This window comes from Pelophylax lessonae, assembly GCF_965119305.1.
Source record: "Pelophylax lessonae genome assembly, chromosome: 10".
Classification (NCBI taxonomy): domain Eukaryota; kingdom Metazoa; phylum Chordata; class Amphibia; order Anura; family Ranidae; genus Pelophylax; species Pelophylax lessonae.
In genome coordinates, this window is record NC_138777.1 from 203,711,218 (window position 1) to 203,730,918 (window position 19,701).

General features: G+C 47.7%; 1 protein-coding gene across 4 annotated transcripts in view; it reads left to right on the top strand.

The window, feature by feature from the left end:
• MTSS2 (MTSS I-BAR domain containing 2) overlaps positions 1–19,701 on the top strand; it is a 100,771-nt gene that overhangs the window by 61,250 nt on the left and 19,820 nt on the right. For all 4 annotated transcript variants that reach the window (XM_082269659.1, XM_082269661.1, XM_082269660.1 and 1 more), the window contains exons 2-6: positions 3,410–3,471; positions 8,183–8,256; positions 8,731–8,815; positions 9,514–9,605; positions 9,939–10,013. In XM_082269659.1, coding sequence (XP_082125785.1) covers positions 3,410–3,471; positions 8,183–8,256; positions 8,731–8,815; positions 9,514–9,605; positions 9,939–10,013 — 388 coding nt within the window. The remainder of the gene's footprint in view (positions 1–3,409; positions 3,472–8,182; positions 8,257–8,730; positions 8,816–9,513; positions 9,606–9,938; positions 10,014–19,701) is intronic.

Genomic DNA, 19,701 nt, shown 5'->3' on the forward strand with positions numbered 1-19,701 from the left:
AGGGGCTCTACCCTCATCTGTCACCCCAACCGATGGAGATACACTCATTTGACACCCCCAATCCATGGAGTTCCACTCTCATCTGATACCCCCAACCCATAGAGCTCCACTCACAACTGAGACCTCTGACCATTGGAACTCCATTCTCATTTGACTCTACTGACCCATGAAGCTTCACTCTCATTTTACACTCCCAACCCGTGGAGCTCCATTCTGATTTGACACCTTCGACCCATAGAGCTCCACTCTCATCTGACACCCAGATCCATGGAGCTGCACTCATCTGAAACCCCAACCCATAGAGCTTCACTCTCATCTGACACCCCTGACCTATGAAGCTCCATCTATTCTGACACCCCCAACTCATGGAGCTCCACTCTCATCTGACATCCCTGAGTCATGAAGTTCCTCTCTCATCCAGAATCCCTGACCCATGGAGTTCCACTCTCATCCAACATCCCCGACCCATGGAGCTCCACTCTTATCTGACATCCCCGACCTATGAAGCTCCACTCTCACCCGACATCCCAGACTCATGGAGCTCAATTCTCTTCAGACCCTCCTGACCCATGGAGCTCTACTCTCACCTGATGGGATTATCCTTCCTTCAAAGGGTGTGATGATATACATATATCAGTGGAGGCCTAACTGTAGGGCACAATGGTCTTCCTAACTAACTCCATGGCAGGATATGAATATGACGCTGCCTTCGCTTCTACCCCATAGGAACCTCTCCCAGATATTCTGAGGCTGATCCAGTCGACGTGTCTCTAGTTTGTCCTCGCCTTGTAGGACTGAAAAAGGTGTGCAAACCCCTCTCCTTACCTAGCTGCAAAAAATTTGTGGCTGATCACCTGTCATTCCCCAAGTGCAAACACCACTTTATAGGCTCTTAATTAAGGCTCTCTGTGGAGGTGTTGTGGCCAGTGCTTGACTGTTGTCTTGCTAAATGCAGCTCTGTTTCTACAGGTGATACCGTGGCTAAACAGCTTTCTGGTTGCCAGATTTTCATGTCTTTTATTGCCTCTGAGTGCAGTGGCGTATTTAGGTTTTGTACTGCCCTAGGCCTGACTACACTTGTGCACCCCCTAATTTAAATATGACCCATCCCTTCCTGTAAAGGCCACACCCCTTCCTGTTTATGACCACAGTAAACAGTAAACCACAGACCACAGTCTATCAGTGCAGCCTCATCAGTTCCCATAAGTTCAGCCTCATCAGTGCCCATCAGTGCAGCCTTATCAGTGCCCATCAGTGCAGCATATCAGTGCTGCCTTATCAGTGCCCATCAGTGCAGTTTATCAGTACCCACCATTGCCGCCTCATCAGTGGCCATCAGAGCAGCATATTAGTGCCCATCAGTACAGCCTATTAGCGCCCATAAGTGCAGCATATGAGTGCCCATCAGTGCCTGGGGGCAGAGGAGAGTAGGCGGAGCATTTGGCTGCAGTGCCACACTTATTAGCATTGGCGGCCTTCGGGCCAGTTGTATTAAGTGGGGTCGGCGGCCTGGGGTCTGTCTGAATGTTCTGACCGGCCGCTATTATCATACTGGTAGGTAGCAGTGTGACCGCTTTATGGGGGTACCAGACTGATTTGCCTCCTGGACCCTGCCCTCCCTCCGGCCCAATTCACCACATAAGACTGGCACTATACAAAAAGTGTAGAGCAAGCCGGCAGGGTCCCTATTCATGCTGGGAGGAGGCTGGGTTTTTTTTTCGTGCAGGGTGTCGCTTTTTGCTGCCCCCCCTGCAAAGTGCCGCCCTAGGCCTGTGCCTTGTTGGCCTAGGCCAAGATACAGCACTGTCTGAGTGTGCCTCCTGTGCATCTGATTTTCCCAACTAAAACTATGGATCTATCTTTTGTTAAAAAAAAAAAAAAAAACTATGGATCTAATTGATCCCCTTATGGTAGATTGAAGACTTTGAGTACCACAGCAGCCTGGGGCAGAATGAAAGCTCCTACCTGAACATCACACTGGCTATCTGAAGTGTAATTCCACTTATGGAAAATGATGATGACAGTCCCCTCTGGGTTATCTATGTACATTGCAGAATGTTATTGAATTTTTCGTAGATGCTTACCTTTGTTTCTGTTCTGAACTGATCACTGTTTCATCATGTCCTGGTCTCGGACCATTCCAGTTCATTAACCATCTGGTGAAATCTCTAGGCTCGGCTGTGGGATCGGAATCCCTTCAGCAGTAGTTAACCCTTTAGAGGTTTCTTAGCAAACAACCTAAAATTATTTACATGGAGAAAAAAATATATATATTTATGTACTTTTTTAGGATATTTATTAGTGACATCAAAGGTTTACATTTTATTTTTCTAAAATAATAAACACATTATACTTACCTGTTCTGTGCAATGGTTTGGGTCACATAGGGGGCCTACCCTGGGGTGGGTTCTTCTGGGCTACGCTGCGCACCTTGAACAAGGTCACTTGCTATAAACATGGGGTACCTTTACTTGAACAGATGACTGAACTCTAATGCCTCGTTTCCACAGAGGGGTACGGTTCAGTTCAGTACGGTATGCAATTTTTGCCATTTCCATTGTCAAAAGTTGTGAATGGTACCCGAATTCTGAACCGTACCGTACCACTTTTTTGGGACCCTTTCATGGGGGTACCCAGCACAATCATACTGTACCAACAGGGTGGAGCTACACTCTGCAGAACGTTGATTGGTCTATCATCGCCTATCACCATGCCTATCAAGTGACGTCGGTCACTACTTTCGGGCTACACCACTCCTATCATGTAAGGGTACTGTTGGTGGTGGAAACGCAAGCCTGATCAAGGTGTACCATTCCGAACCGTACTGAACTGTACTGAACCGAACCGTACCGCTCAGTGGAAACGAGGCATTATTAACTCTCTAATAAGACCACCACTGTCACTGTTGCATTTAGGAGGGACACACAGAGCCGATGCCCTTTCTACCTGTCCAGCATATCTCTGGTGTGTTCCTCGGCCTTCATGATGCTGTTTGTTTACTAAGGTTCTCTAACAAACCTCTGAGGGCTTCACAGAACAGCTGTATTTATACTGAGATTAAATTACATAAGGTGGACTCTGTTTACTAATTAGGTGACTTCTGAAGGCAATTGGTAACAATAGATTTTAATTAGGGATGTCAGAGTAAAGGGGGCTGAATACAAATGCACGCCACACTTTTCAGATATTTATTTGTAAAAAAATTTTGAGAACCATTTATCATTTTCCTTCCAGTTCAGAATTATGTGCCACTTTGTTTTGGTCTATCACATAAAATAAATTTACGTTTTTGGTTGTAACATGGCAAAATGTGGACAATTTAAAGGGGTGTGTATACTTTTCCTAGGCACTGTATATGGAGGATATTTATTATTGTGTTATATTAACTCTGTATCTCTGTCACTTCCAGAGCTCCTACCCCATCTGGGAAGATTTTAGCTCCAAAGCCACCAAACTGCACTCCCAGCTCAGGTGAGTCCCTTATCTCATTATACTGTCCCACCCTATGGGCTCATTGAAAGGGGTCTTTAAGCTGTAATTGTGGCTTCAGAAATAAAAAACAATTTTCATAATAATATAATATCAATAAAGTTACAAATAGACTTGCGTAGAACAAAAGTTTTTTTTTTTTTTTTGACAATGAGAAGAATTTCTTTATGGAAAAGCCAACCCAGAATGTAAAATTTACCAGGGTCTCTGACAACCTACAAATACCTTCCCGGATCTCAGTTATCAGTGTGTCTAAAGGAAGAATTATTACAGACAGGCTACTCTGTCCAGAGCAACCAATCAGAAGCTTCCTTTCCATCGCTGATGCTGTACTGAGTGAATCTTTGGATGTACTCCCATCTTCCGGGGGGCATCTGATCAGAAAATTATCAGGTGATCCCTGTTATATGGACACCTGAGAGATGGCATGGTGAAAGGCACTGGAGAAATACTGGGCTGCCACTGCTGAAGTCTATATATATATATATATATATATATATATACACAGTACATAGTGTGGCTGTATTGGTTTGGTAGGTAAAAGCATATTCTGCTCAGTGTGTTCAGCTGCTGTCAGTCTGGTCTGGTCTATAGCTTTCTCTGTATCCAGGGAACTTAGAAGTTGCTGGATGATAGCTGTGGAGCTATGCAGATGGCAGCATTAATATTTATACAGCCCTAGCCTATCCCAGAAAGGCAGGCTCAGAGGCATGCTGGGAGACTGTATTTATTCTGTGAATACACTGAGCTCTGGGTTTTTCCCCAGAGTGGATTAGTCCAGCCTGGGAGGGGCATGCTGCCCTCCCAGGTGGAAACTGTTGTTGGTGATACCTCAGGTGGGCAACCTACGGGGCTTGAATGCTGAGACCTGGGAGCTAAAGAGAGCTGACTGAGGGGGGCTGTTGGCTGAAGAATCTGGTCTGCTATCACAGGAAGGTTTTTGTTTGGAAGTTAGATGAAAGCTACCAGCTGTCCTTGGGTCTTCTGAGTACAGACACTTGAGAGATTTTTGTGACCTTTGTGCTTTTGCTACCCCTCTGGTGGTGGGCAACAACATGGCAAATGAGGTTTAATGTGAGGAAGTGTAAGGTTTTGCACTTGGGGACTAAAAACATAAAAGCACAATACACGTTAGGAGAGGAACCCTTGGGGGAATCAAAAATGGAGAAAGATCTGGGAGTCTTGGTTGATGATAGATTAGGCAACAGCATGCAATGTCAAGCGGCAGCTGCCAAAGCCAGCAGAATATTAGCATGCATAAAGAAAGAATGTATTCCAAAGATAAGACTATAATCCTTCCACTTTATAAATCATTGGTCCGACCGCATCTGGAGTATTCTGTCCAGTCCTGGTCGCCAGTCCTCAGGAGGGATGTGTTGGAGCTGGAGAGAGTCCAGAGAAGGGCAACTAAACTGATTAGGGGATTGGAGGACCTTAACTATGAAGAGCGTCTGCAATCGCTCGATTTATTCTCCCTGGAGAAGAGACGCCTGAGGGAGGACATGATAGCAATTTATAAATATCTCAATGGGGATCTCAGCTTAGAAAAAAAGCTGTTCAGTCGAAGGGATTGCATGAGGACAAGAGGGCATACAATGCGATTAGAGGAGAAGCGTTTTAACCTCAGGCAACGTGGGGGGTTCTTTACTGTTAGGGCTACAAGATTGTGGAATTCTCTACCACAAGAGGTGGTTTCTGCGGGAAGTATGGCGGCTATCAAAAGACTCTTAGACATACATCTCAAGGATCAGAACATTCAGGGCTATGTGAGAGGATTACGGCCACACACACCTACACAGGTTGAACTGGATGGACTGTAGTCTTTATTCAACCTCACCTACTATGTAACTATGTAACTATATAGTCAGCCGTGGGTCTGTTTATAGGGTACACCAGCTAAGGTCCTGAAGAGCTTTGTCCCTCTAATCCCCTACTTAAAGGGACTCTGCTCTTGTGGCTCTTCACTACTACTACTAGGCTGAAGTCTACTAATTGTTTCAAGCCCAGAGTTCAACATAGCATGTCCTGAAGAATACCTAAGTCCTCAGTTATACATAGTTCTTGTTTTTGGGGAATCCCACTACTACTCTCAACCCTATTCACGTTCTCCAAAAATAAAAACCACAAAAACAACATCCCCTATACTGGTTATTGAAGAAACGTGTGACGCGTGCCTGGCTGCGGGGCAAAGCCTGTGAGAAAGACCTGGACAGTAATCCTGCAGCTCCTATAGGCGTAGCGATACAATTGGATGTAGCCTGACCCAAATCCTTCTGTCTCTTTATGTAATCCCAGACAGACTTAATGATGTTGAGATCAGGGCTCTGTGGGGGCCAAGCCATCACTTCCAGGACTCCTTGTTCTTCTTTACGCTGAAGACAGTTCCTAATGACATTGGCTGTATGTTTGGGGTCATTGTCCCACTACAGAATATATTTTGGGCCAATCACACGCCTCCCAGATGGTATGGTACGATGGATAATAATCTACCTGTATTTCTCAGACTTGAGGATACCATTAATTCCCAATTTTTTTCTGCAGAAGGGAAACAACCCCAAAACATACAATCAATGTCATTAGGAACCATTTTTAGCATAAATAAGAACAAGGAGCCCTGAAAGTGATGGTTTAGTCCCCACAGAGCACTGATCTCAACATCATTGAGTCTGTCTGGGATTACATAAAGAGACTCCAAGGTGTTTGGAACAACCTACCTGCCGAGTTCCTTCAAAAACTCAAAAACTTCAAAAACTGATTGCAAGTGTACCCAGAAGAATTGATGCTGGTTTGAAGCCAAAGGGTTGACACACCAAATATCAATTTGATTCAGATTTTTCTTCTGTTTATTCACTTTGCATTTTGTATGTAAATTGATAAAAAAAAAAAAAAATTCAAATATATATTTTTGAAAGCATTCTTACTTTACAGCCATTTTCACACCTGCCTAAGCCTTTTGCACAGTACTGAATATACATATGTCATTATCTGTATACATGTGCCAGGCCAGAGACATGGATTGTTTTGAATCCAGAGAAATAGTTTTACAGTATCCCCCATACTCTCCGACCCTCTGTGTGTTTTTGGGGTAAGCCTCACACTCTGACCCTCTGTGTGTTTTTTGTGGTTCACACCCTACTCTAACCCTCTGTGTGTTATTGGGGTATGCCCCATACTCCAACCCTCAGTGTGTTTTTAGAGTATGGCCCATACTGTGACCCTCTGTGTGTTATTGGGGTATGCCCCATACTGTTGACCCTCTGTGTGTTTTTGGAGTATGGCCCATACTGTGACCCTCTGTGTGTTTTTGGAGTATGGCCCATACTGGGACCCTCTATGTGTTATTGGGGTATGCCCCATACTCTGACCCTCTGTGTGTTTAATGGGTATGCCCAATACTCCAACCCTCTTTGAAATTTTGGAGTATGGCCCATACTCCAACCCTCTGGGTATTATTCAGATATTCCCCCATCTGTGTATTATTGGGGTATGCCCCATACTCCAACCCTCTGTGTGTTATTAGGGTACCCCCCATACTTTAACCCTCTTTGTGTTATTGGGGTATGCCCCATACTCTGACCCTCTGTGTGTTAATAGGCTATGCCCTATACTCCAACCTACTGTGTGTTATTGGGGTATGTCCCATACTCTGACCCTCTGTGTGTTTTTGGGGTATGCCCCATACTCTGACCCTCTGTGTGTTTTTGGGGTATGCCCCATACTCTGACCCTCTGTGTGTTTTTGGAGTATGCCCCATACTCTGACCCTCTGTGTGTTTTTGGGGTATGCTCAATACTCTGACCCTCTGTGTGTTTTTGGGGTATGCTCAATACTCTGACCCTCTGTGTGTTTTTGGGGTATGCCCCATACTCCAACCCTCTGTGTGTTATTAGGGTATCCCTCATACTTTAACCCTCTTTGTGTTATTGGGGTATGCCCCATACTCTGATCCTCTGTGTGTTTTTGGGGTATGCCCCATACTCTGACCCTCTGTGTGTTTTTGGGGTATGCCCAATACTCTGACCCTCTGTGTGTTTTTGGGGTATGCCCCATACTCCAACCCTCTGTGTGTTTTTGGGGTATCCCCCACACTCTGACCCTCTGTGTTTTTGGGGTATGCCCAATACTCTGACCCTCTGTGTGTTTTTGGGGTATGCCCCATACTCTGACCCTCTGTGTGTTTTTGGGGTATGCCCCATACTCTGACCCTCTGTGTGTTTTTGGGGTATGCCCCATACTCTGACCCTCTGTGTGTTTTTGGGGTATGCCCCATACTCTGACCCTCTGTGTGTTTTTGGGGTATGCCCCATACTCTGACCCTCTGTGTGTTTTTGGGGTATGCCCAATACTCTGACCCTCTGTGTGTTTTTGGGGTATGCCCCATACTCCAACCCTCTCTGTGTTTTTGGGGTATCCCCCACACTCTGACTCTCTGTGTGTTTTTGGGGTATGCCTCATGCTATGACCCTCTGTATGCTTTTGGATAGGCCCTATACTCCAATCCTCATGTGTCTTATAAGGTACGCTCCATACTCTGACCCTCTGTGTGTTTTTGGGGTACGCCCCATACTATGACCCTCTGTATGTTTTGGAATAAGCCCCATCTTCTGATCCTTTGTGTGTTTTTGGGGACACCCTGCATGCTTCCCCTTTATATCTTGCAGTTCTATTACTGACACATCCTCTACCCCCACAGGACCACAGTGCTGGCTGCTGTTGCCTTCCTCGATGCCTTTCAGAAAGTGGCAGACATGGCGACCAATACTCGGGGTAAGGGAATATCTCCTTTGAATCAGTGGCACAGAGAGTGGTCTTTTATATAGAAATCCAACGTATGCAGAGATGGATAGATGCAGACAGAATAACAAGGCTTGACAGATTAGGAGTTCAGGACCCAGTCCGGCAAACTTTGCAATGAGGCACCATCATCGCATGGCATATGTGTTGTGCTGTACTGCAGGTACCAGATGCTGTATTCTGTGCATAGGGGGAATAGACACCATGCCATACATAGTACTGTGCGTCAGTATACATTGGGTTCTACCACGTGTTACTGCAATGCACAGGAGTGAAGCTAAGTGCAGTATTTCAGATACATCTCTATAGACATTTCCTGATGTCTGGTTCCCCATTGGGGACGGAAATCTCCCACAGAAGGAGAGATACTTTAACATAATGATTGCACAATTGATGAAACTCATCAGGAGATTCTGACTTCAAACCAATTTTGTGATTTTTTCACAGGGGCCACACGTGACATTGGATCCGCACTGACCCGAATGTGTATGAGACATCGAAGCATCGAGAGCAAACTTAGGCATTTTACCAAGTAAAGAGCTTAGATATATTCTTTGAAACACATCTGCCCTGCCTAAAAGAAAACCCCCATAATCGGGTCAGAGACTCCCCCCATAACTGGGCCAGAGCCTCCCTTAACCTGACCAGAGTCCCCCAATAAGCATGCTGGAGGTTCTCCATAACCTGATCAGAGCCCTTCATACCTGGACCAGAGACCCTCCATAACAAGGCTTAGAGACCCCTCCATAACCTGATAAGATACCCTTTATAACTGGACCGAAGTCTACTCCACCCCCCCCCCCCCATAATATGGAAAGAGGCCCCTCTCCCATAACCTGACTGGAGTGAAATCCAAAACCCGGCTAGCCACAATGGCAGCTCAAGAGCCACAGTGTCTCCTGATGGCTAGATTGCTGTTCTGTGACCAATTCTAATGTCCTGTTATTATAAAACTGACCCCATCCAACATCTACCACTGGGGTATTACCTGACTTTCTAAAACTGACTACACCCCCATCCTGGGTATTCTTTGACCACCTCCCCATCCTGAGTATTCTATAACTGACTACACCCCACATCCTGAGTATTTTATAATTGATGGCTACCCCATTCTGGGAATTCTTTACCTGACCACAGCCCCCAACCTGGGTATTATATAACTGACCACACCCCCATCATGGATATGATAGAGCTGACCACATCTCTCCCTCTGTTTGTTTTCTCCTGCAGCGCTCTCATGGAGAGTCTCATAACTCCTCTCCAGGAAAGGATTGAGGACTGGAAGAAAACTGCAAACACACTGGACAAGGAGCACGCCAGAGGTGACTCAATGCACAATTACCACTCCATCAGGGACCACATTACTTTATTTGGCATGAAGCTCCTATGGTCGGAGACCACATTTCTGTATTCAGGACAGAGCTCCCAAGTTCAGGGACCACATTGCTGTATTCAGGACGGAGCTCCTGTGATCAGTGACCAAATTGTGGTATTCGGCATGGAGCTCCCATAGTCAGAGACCACAGTATCATGAGAACTCTAAGGGAGCCCTAATCACATCTACACTGTCATACACAGCACAATCCACATCATCCGTGTCTCCCCTTCTCACCTCATTTTTGCCTCTCCTTCTCACCCTGTTTATGTTTCTGCAGAATACAAGCGAGCTCGCCATGAGATCAAAAAGAAATCTTCTGATACACTGAAGCTACAGAAAAAGGCACGAAAAGGTAATAAATCTCAAAGAAACCCCCCCCCCCCCCTCTTCTCCCTGTACTCCTATACAGTATATAAACAGGCAAATATCTGTTGAGAGTTTCAGAACACCACAATGTAAATGTGATTTATTGAAGCCGCTACATGTCCAGAGACAGACAGTGCTAAAAAGAGAGTGCTAGATATTAGAAGATAGTGCTATATACACAATACACTTCTAATGTAAGGAGCCAGTACTGGAATGGAGGACAATGCTATACAGAGAGTGCAAGGTATTACTGTTGGTTATGTGATAAGATGAGGCACTGAGATCTGAGAACAGCATACATGTGTGAGAACAGCATTACAGGAGAGAGCAGAGAGAGAAAAAACTTCATTTTTGTGCAGAACATAAAAGCATATATAAACACACAGATGCTAATATATCACTACGGTGCCATCTATAGTTCAGAGTGAATAGCACATGCTGTTGCACTTCCAACACCCCCTCTCAACAGCATGTGCTTTGCTTTATGAGGCTGAGGTTCTTCTGAAGAAGACTCTGATGTTACTTTACCAATAGCTTGGTGAGTGCACCCACGGTCATCTCTTCTGACAGGCAATATTGAATGTCGATAACACCCTGCTCTTGAGCAGGTGATATTTCACGTCCATGTGCTTGGTTCTAGGATTGACCCTTTCTGACTGTGTCAGCTTTATACATCACTTGTTGTCTTCAAAAATGGGAATGTGTTTTTACATGTCTACACCCATGTCCATTAAAAGTTGGCAAATCCATATTGCTTCCTGACATGCATGTGCTGCTGCAATGTAGATAGTGCGTCAGTCACTTTCTTTTGGCTAGATCGACTTATGGTTCCTTCCTCGTATTGGTGTAACCACTTGTAGATTTTAGTCTTTACAGTCTCAGCAGCATCCATCTACCCAATTTGTTTTGGATTTGATGCTGCTGGTAGCCATAGCTCCAACCCGAATTGTTCCCTTTAGGTACTGTATCACCCCTTTTACTACATTCCTGTCACGCTGATAGGGCACTGAAACTTTTTTAGAGAGTATGCTCACTTCTGCAGCCATGTCTGGTCTTGTCACAGTGGCAGTGTATAGCAGCTTTCCGATAGCTCTGCAGTAAATGTCATTGTTCAGTACCAAGTTTTCTGCTTCATTGTTCTTTTGGTAGTCTGTCTTTCCTTTTTTTTTTTTTTACATCTTCAATGTGGAACTGTTCAAGGACTTCTGCAATTTTCTGACTTTGGTTGAGAGGATAACTTCCATCTTCTTCTCTCTCTATTTGGATCCCAAGATATTGGCTGATGTTGTCCAGCTCCTAATTCCAAAGCTCTGTTTCAGCTTGCAAACTATGTAATCAGGGCCGGTGCTTCCACTAGGCAAACTAGGCAGCCGCCTAGGGCGCATTGCCACTTAGGGGCGCAGCCACGAGTCGGCACTCTCTCTCCATCATGAATGATTACTGTGAGCTGAGGGGAGGGGTGGCAGTGGGGGAGGAAGAAGGGACAGAGGAAGATGCCAGGTGTCTTGGGCAGTGGCGGAACTACCAGGTCCTGGCTTTCCACCACTGTTGGCTGGAGCTGTGCGGTCTTAACCCCAGGCAGGAAGAGACTCTCTGCACTGAGTTGGTAGGCAGCCGTTCATTTCCCTGGGTCGGTATTAAGCAGGGAGCAGAGGAAAGCTGAACCTGAGCCAGAGCTCGGCACTGGAGGGCGGAACCTTTACTGGGGCAGAAGCGACGAGGCACCGGAATGGTCTGAGGAGGTTGGTGATGAAGGACATGAGGAGCTCTCTGACTGAGCTCTGAGTGCGGGCCACTCTCTTCATACTGTCCAGTGAGTGTCCCCAGAACAGGGGATCGGGGCCCCTGGGTGTTACATGGAGCATCCCTGGTATGAAAGGGAATCGGGGTCACCAGGTGTGCCATGGGGAATCGGAGTCACCAGGTGTGACATGGGGGATAGGGGTCACCGGGTGTAACAGGGGTTCGGGGTCACCAGGTGTGCCATGAGGAATTGGGGTCCCTGGGTGTGCCATGGGGGATTGGGGTCCCCAAGTGTGACACGGAGGAACATCAGGGTCCCCAGGTGTGACATGGAGGAACATCAGGGTCCAAGTGTGACATGGAAAAACATCAGGGTCTGACATAGAGAAACATTGGGGTGACTGGGTATGACAGCATGACATTGAGGAACACGGGGGTCCCTGGGTGTGATATGGAGGAACATCACGGTCAGTGAGTATGACAGCATGACATGGAGGAATATTGGGGTTTCAGGGTGTGACATGGAAAAACATCAAAGTCCCTGTGTGTGACATTGTAGCGGTCAGAGGAGTAGGGGACCGCAATGCAGAATTAAAGTACGGTACAGCAGACAGAGAGGCTGAAGCAGATACCGGCTTTATTAACCAACAGAGTATAATGGCCGGAGAATGATGTTAACAGTAAAAACAGATTACATAGGTTTACAGCAAAGTTAACTGCAACGTGATACTTAAAATGGCGTTCCCGCCAACGCACACACAGAGATACAGGCTACTCTGTTATATGATCCTATCTGATTCCCGCTAACCGGGACACGTTGCTGCAACGCTCTGTCTACAGAAACCTGCTCTATGCCCTACCACAGGTTAGCACCGGTGCAACTCACAGTTCTGTAGGTACAGCTGCTTTATCTCAGTCTCTGTGATGGTGGATGCAGTCAGGTCTCTGGATCTGTCCCTTGCTGTCTGTAGCTGCAGTCTCTTATGCACTGGTCTGGGTTTCTTTGCAAGTAGTTTATCTTGTTCTGTCACTTGGAGGTCACTGCAGTCTGGCCCCTTGCTCTGTAATTTGCTTGAGGTGCTCTGGGATGTTCTCTCCTCTCTTTCTCTGGTTCTCAGCTACTGTCCGTTGTATCACAGTTCAGTTCTGTCTCCTCTGGCAAGATCCTGTTGTTCTGTCCCAGGATTATACAGTCTATATCCCTCTCAAGGCCACAGCATGCAGTACCTTTCCTCAGCTCAGCACAGCCATAGAGAGCCGAACACCACACACTTCCTGGAACTTCCTGCTTCCTCCCTTCACCTAAAGCAACAACAGTGACCTCTTGTGGCTGGAAGATGCATGACAGTCTGTGGGAATTTCTCAATAGAACTACAGTGTACTGAAGTTAGTCATTCAAGGGGCTGACCCCCTACATGCCTCCCCACTTAACGATGGCCATCCTATATAGTCCATGGGGAAGAAAGTGATTATTACAATCTCTAACAGCAGCACAACATTGTCCACAACACATACAGGTGGACCAAATGAACTGATCAGCATTGTACCTGTTTGGTGGAACCCCTGCAGTAGACCTATTGGATCTCCGGAGGTCTTGTGAGGGACTGACTTTCCTCATTGGGAGCTGCCAACCTGGGTTCCTCCTCATTGCGAGCCGGTGGTGGTTCTGTAGCATAAGCTTCATCCCCTGTGGCCTGGGGACCTTCCGTAGTGTCAGGAACAATCCACCAGTCTTCATCATTGTTTTCATTGAAGATAATGAGTTCTGAGGATTGGACAGGAAGTGTTGTTTCTTCAGCAGGTTTGGGATCTTCAGACCGACATGGCCGTAACATATTCCTATGTAGGATCCTTGAGGCAAACTCCTCATTTTCCACCCGTACTTCGTAGACCGGGCCATTGGGGTACACTCTCCTGATCACTTTGTAAGGTTGTACCTCCCAACGCTCACTCAACTTGCCTCTGGGACGTTTCTCCCGCACCAATACCTGGTCTCCAGGTTGCAGCGGAACCTCCTGGAGGGGAGGACGGTCAGTATGAGTTCTCTCTTGCAAACGCTGGCCTGCTAACCGGCGGATGGTCTGGAGCCGCTGACGGTGTTCTTTCACCCATGAGGTGGTCGATCGTTCTATTAAGTCCTGTGGTTGTTCTAAATTCAGTTCAACAATTTCCCGGCCAGCTCTGCCGAACAATAGCATGTACGGAGTATACCCGGTTGTGTTGTGAACCCGATTATTGTAAGCCCAGACTAATTCATGGAGGTAGTCTGGCCAGTGCATCCTTTTGTCTTCCTCTAATGTCCTCAACATCTGAAGCAGGGTCCGGTTGAAGCGCTCACAGGCCCCATTCCCTTGGGGATGATATGGAGTTGTCCTGGATTTTTCAATGCCATACAGTCGATGTAGCTCCTCCATCACTTTCCCTTGAAAGCACGCTCCTTGATCTGAATGGATCCGCTTCGGACACCCGTAGACTCGGATGAAATCTTGACAGATGGCCCGAGCTGCAGACTCAGCCGTCTGGTCTCCAGTTGGGGTGACCACTGCAAATTTAGATAAGTGGTCAATCATGACCAGGCAGTATTGTGGACCTCTGGCGGATTGTCCCACGAGAAGATAATCTATCATCAATACTTCCAGCGGTTCTTTGGTCTGTATGGGCTGCATGGGTGCCCTCTGTTCGGTGCTTTTGGTGAGTTCACACATTCGACACTGCCGGCAGACTTCCTCAACCGTGGCCTCCAGTCGTGGACAATATACATAGCGTTGCAGCCACTGGAAGGTTTTAACTGGCCCGAAGTGAGCTCCAAATTCATGAGCCTGTTTGGCTACTTCTCGTGCCATGCTTCTGGGTATTACTACCTGCCACCTTGCCTCTATATCAGCAGGCTGCTGCCACTTGCGGTACAAAACAGCTCCATGAATTTCCAGTCTATCCCATTGGTGTAGAATTGACTTCATCTCGGCATCAAGCTCAGTCCTTTCATCTCTGTCAGGTTTTCTTTGCTGGGACACCCAACCTTTCATCTGCCGCAGTCCGACATCTTCATCCTGTATTCGGCCCCATTCTTCATTGGTTCTTCCTAATGCCTTGGGTAGCACTCGGGCCTCCCCACTTGTCTGTGCTGCAACTGCTGGAGGTGTGAACCTGCGGAAGTCTGGAGTTTCATCCTCTTCTTTTTGTTCATCCAGATCCCCTACTGGAGTCTCAAAAGTAACCCTCGACAGACCATCGGCATTAGTGTTCTCTGTAGCAGAGCGGTAGCAGATCGAGAAGTCATACTTGGCAAGGCGAGCTGCCCAACGTTGCTCCAGGGCTCCCAGCTTGGCAGTATCCAGATGGGCCAGGGGGTTGTTATCGGTCTGTACAAAGATCTTAGCCCCTGTCAGGTAGCCCGCAAATTTTTCTGTCATGGCCCACACCAGGGCAAGGAGCTCCAGCCGGAAGGAACTATAGTTATGAGGGTTTCGCTCTGTATCCCGCAACGACCGACTGGCATAAGCGATAACTCTTTCACGTCCTTCTTGTACCTGTGACAGTACCGCCCCAAGTCCATAGAGGCTGCCATCAGTCGATAAGAGGAATGGTTTGTCAAAGTCAGCATAAGCCAAGATGGGGGCCGATGTCAGGTTTTCTTTCAGGGCCTGGAATGCCTCTTCCTGCTTCTGTCCCCAGGGGACACTTTGACCCTTGGGCCTCCCAGCTGTTCCTCTCTGCAGCTCATTCAGAGGGCCCGCTATCTTTGCGTAGTCTTTGATGAATCGCCGGTAATATCCGGTCAGACCGAGGAAAGCCTTCAACTCCCGCAGTGTTCTGGGCGCTGGCCATTGTTGTATGGCAGCCATTTTGTCTTGAGATGGCAGCACCCCATCTTGGGACACCGTATGGCCTAGGTACTCTATCTTCCTCTTGAAGAGATGACACTTCTTTGGCTTTATCTTCAGGCCATGGGATCGCAACCGCTTGAGTACCTGTCCTAGTCGGTCTAGGTGTTCTTGAAAAGTAGCGGAGTATACAATGATATCATCCAAGTATATCAAGGTTGCTTCAAAATTCAGGTCTCCCAGACACTTCTCCATCAGCCGCTGGAAGGTGCTCGGGGCATTGGATAGCCCGAATGGCATTCTGTTAAATTCGAATAGTCCCATGGGGAGTATGAATGCAGTCTTGGCCCGGTCCTTTTCGGCCACCGGTACTTGCCAGTACCCGCTTGCTAGATCCAGGGTGGAGAAGTATTTAGCCCGCCCTAGGGCTGTCAGGGACTCCTCGATGCGTGGCAGAGGGTATGAGTCTCGTGTGGTGCATGCATTCAACCACCGATAATCCACACAAAATCGAATAGTGCCGTCCTTCTTTTTGACAAGCACCACTGGGGCTGCCCAAGGACTTTGACTACCTCGTACCACTCCTGAATCTATCATCTGTTTCAACAATGTCTTCACTTCCTGGTACAACTTGGGCGGGATCTGTCGATATCTCTCCCGGATTGGGGCAGCGTCCCCGGTCGGTATCTCATGTGTGATAGCATCTGTGCAGCCAAAGTCATCGGCATGGCGGGCAAACGCAGCCTGATTCTCCCACAGCATGGCTTCAACCGCCCGCAAACGGTCTGGACCGAGATTCTTCACATTTATCTCCATTTGGTCCACAATGGTTCTCCCATTCCATTCTGGGGTCGGAACCTCTTCGGGTCGGGCAGTAACTGCCAGTGTCCATGCAGCATTGCCTGTTGGAGCTAAAGTCACTTCTTCCCGACTTAGCACTTCTCCCCGATGTAAGTACACACGGGCCAGTTCTACTCCAGGTGCCAAAGCGACTTCCAGATGTCCCACATTCACAGCTCTTATGGGTACTCGTCCATTCTGGACCACTGCCAGTGTCCGGGCCACTAGGGCATCCTGACCTAGTTCTCCTAGACCCCCTGGTTCGATGATCACCTCCATACCTTCAAGGTTGCGGAAGGTTCCCACAGGCAGTGTCAGTATAGTCTCCCGACCCGGAGGAAGACTGAGGGTCGCCTTTCCCGGCACTCGGATAGTTCCCACGGACTGGTGTACTGGGACACTCTTCTGTGTCCCACAGAACCGGATCAACCGTTGGAAAGCTTTTTGCGTGGGTTTGTGTGGGGTGGCTTGCTTCCAATAGCCAGGTCCCCGTTTAGTGAACATGATCTGATCCAATTCTCGTAGAATATTCATGCCCATTATCACCGGTACATCCTCCTTGAACGTCTCGGGGACTAGCAGAATACCTTTTCTTCCCACTTCCTGTCCACACAGCCGTACGTTCATCCACACGACTCCCGTGACCGGAATTTGCTGATGGTTCGCAGCTGTAACTCGGACCAATGTCTCTCGTTCTGGCTTAGCCAGTGCTTGGAAGTAACGATTGAAGTATGACTCAGGCATGGTCGTCACCTGTGATCCGGTATCTACTAAGCAGTTGACTGGAATTCCTTCAAATTCAGCTTGTATGACGGGGCACCCTGCGACCAGGTGTTCAGAGCTGTGTTGGGTGTCTTGACTCTCCACCTTCCCCGCAGTACGCCCCACTACTGCGGGGGCCGGTAGTTTAACGCCGGCTCTGAGCATCTAGATAGATCACTCTGACACTCTCTGGCGAAGTGTCCTCCTTCTCCGCACCGCCAGCACTGTGTCCCTGGACGATAGTCTCTCCGCCTGCGCGCGGGAGGCGCCCTGGCTGGCCTTGTTGGAAGATATTGAGGAACTTGGTGTGACGGTGAACTCGGGTAAGGATGCTGTGGTGTAGGAACCAGTGGGGCAATCTGATAGGGCGGTTGTTGGGCCGGATAGGCAGCCCCAGGGGAATAGCTCGACTCCATTCGCCTTTCCATTTGTGTCAATTTTTCGTGCATAGCACTCAGGGAGTTTTGCAGGTCTTGTACCACTTTAACTAGGACCTCTTCCTTCCCCACAACCCCAAAGGGTGTGGCGGTCTGGGTCCGTATCACTCCGGAGGCATAACTTTCTTCTTTACTGCGTGCCACAGCCTCCGCCAATATTTGCCGAAAGTTCAGAGTAGGGTCCACCCTGACTCGCTCCCGCAGAACCTGTCTCAGGGGAGAGCTGAAGAGTCCCAGAATAAACTGTTCCCGCAATATTCGGTCGGCAGATCCCATGCCAGATACTCCGTCTGCCTCCTTTTTCTGTACCTCAGCCAATACTTCTTGTAGAGCCATCGCATATTGTGAGACCCCTTCATTTTCTTGCTGAACCCGGTAGAAGAATTTCGCCCGGAGGTGGCCCGCACTAGCTGTTTCACCATATATTTCTTCCAGAAATCGCACAATCTCTTGCAAGGTGCTGCGTGTGGCTTCTGATTGTAGAAACACATTCTTTCGGGCCTCACCCTCCAGGGCAGCCAAAGCGATTTCTACCTGTAACTCTGGGCTGACATTGTAAATTCTTGCAGCGCTCTGTAATCTTGTCACCCAGTCTGACAGTGACATGTTCTTGCCATCAAATTTTGGCAGCAAGTTAAACAGCATGCCCATAGGGAGGGCCCTTGCAGGGGTTCCACCATTGCCTGAGGTACTCACATTAGCATCATGCACATTTCCTTCAGCCGCCTCCATCTCTGTAACCGTACCCTGCTCGCAGCGCCACTTGTAGCGGTCAGAGGAGTAGGGGACCGCAATGCAGAATTAAAGTACGGTACAGCAGACAGAGAGGCTGAAGCAGATACCGGCTTTATTAACCAACAGAGTATAATGGCCGGAGAATGATGTTAACAGTAAAGACAGATTACATAGGTTTACAGCAAAGTTAACTGCAACGTGATACTTAAAATGGCGTTCCCGCCAACGCACACACAGAGATACAGGCTACTCTGTTATATGATCCTATCTGATTCCCGCTAACCGGGACACGTTGCTGCAACGCTCTGTCTACAGAAACCTGTTCTATGCCCTACCACAGGTTAGCACCGGTGCAACTCACAGTTCTGTAGGTACAGCTGCTTTATCTCAGTCTCTGTGATGGTGGATGCAGTCAGGTCTCTGGATCTGTCCCTTGCTGTCTGTAGCTGCAGTCTCTTATGCACTGGTCTGGGTTTCTTTGCAAGTAGTTTATCTTGTTCTGTCACTTGGAGGTCACTGCAGTCTGGCCCCTTGCTCTGTAATTTGCTTGAGGTGCTCTGGGATGTTCTCTCCTCTCTTTCTCTGGTTCTCAGCTACTGTCCGTTGTATCACAGTTCAGTTCTGTCTCCTCTGGCAAGATCCTGTTGTTCTGTCCCAGGATTATACAGTCTATATCCCTCTCAAGGCCACAGCATGCAGTACCTTTCCTCAGCTCAGCACAGCCATAGAGAGCCGAACACCACACACTTCCTGGAACTTCCTGCTTCCTCCCTTCACCTAAAGCAACAGTGACCTCTTGTGGCTGGAAGATGCATGACAGTCTGTGGGAATTTCTCAATAGAACTACAGTGTACTGAAGTTAGTCATTCAAGGGGCTGACCCCCTACAACATGGAGGGACATTAGGGTCCCCGGGTGTGACATGGAGGGACATTAGGGTCCCCGGGTGTGACATGGAGGAATATGGGGGTCACTGGGTATGACAGCATCAGTTTAGGGTTACTGGGTATGACATAGAGGAGTTTTTAACCCCTTCCCTTTTTTTTTGGGGGGGGGGCGCAAGTAGCTGGTCTTGCCTAGGGCGTAAAATAGTCTAGCACCAGCCCTGTATGTAATTGTAATCCCCTTCTAGTTCAAAATCAGGTTATAATGTCATCAACATAAATGAGGGTGTATAGCAATCTGTCTTCTTGACTTCTGGAATAGAGACAGGGATCTACTTTGCTTCTTGAGAATCACTTCCTCGTGAGTACATTTACTTTCTCATTTCATGTCCTTGCAGATTGCTTAAGACCGTAGATACTCTTTGAGGTTTACACAAGTTTGTGTCTTTG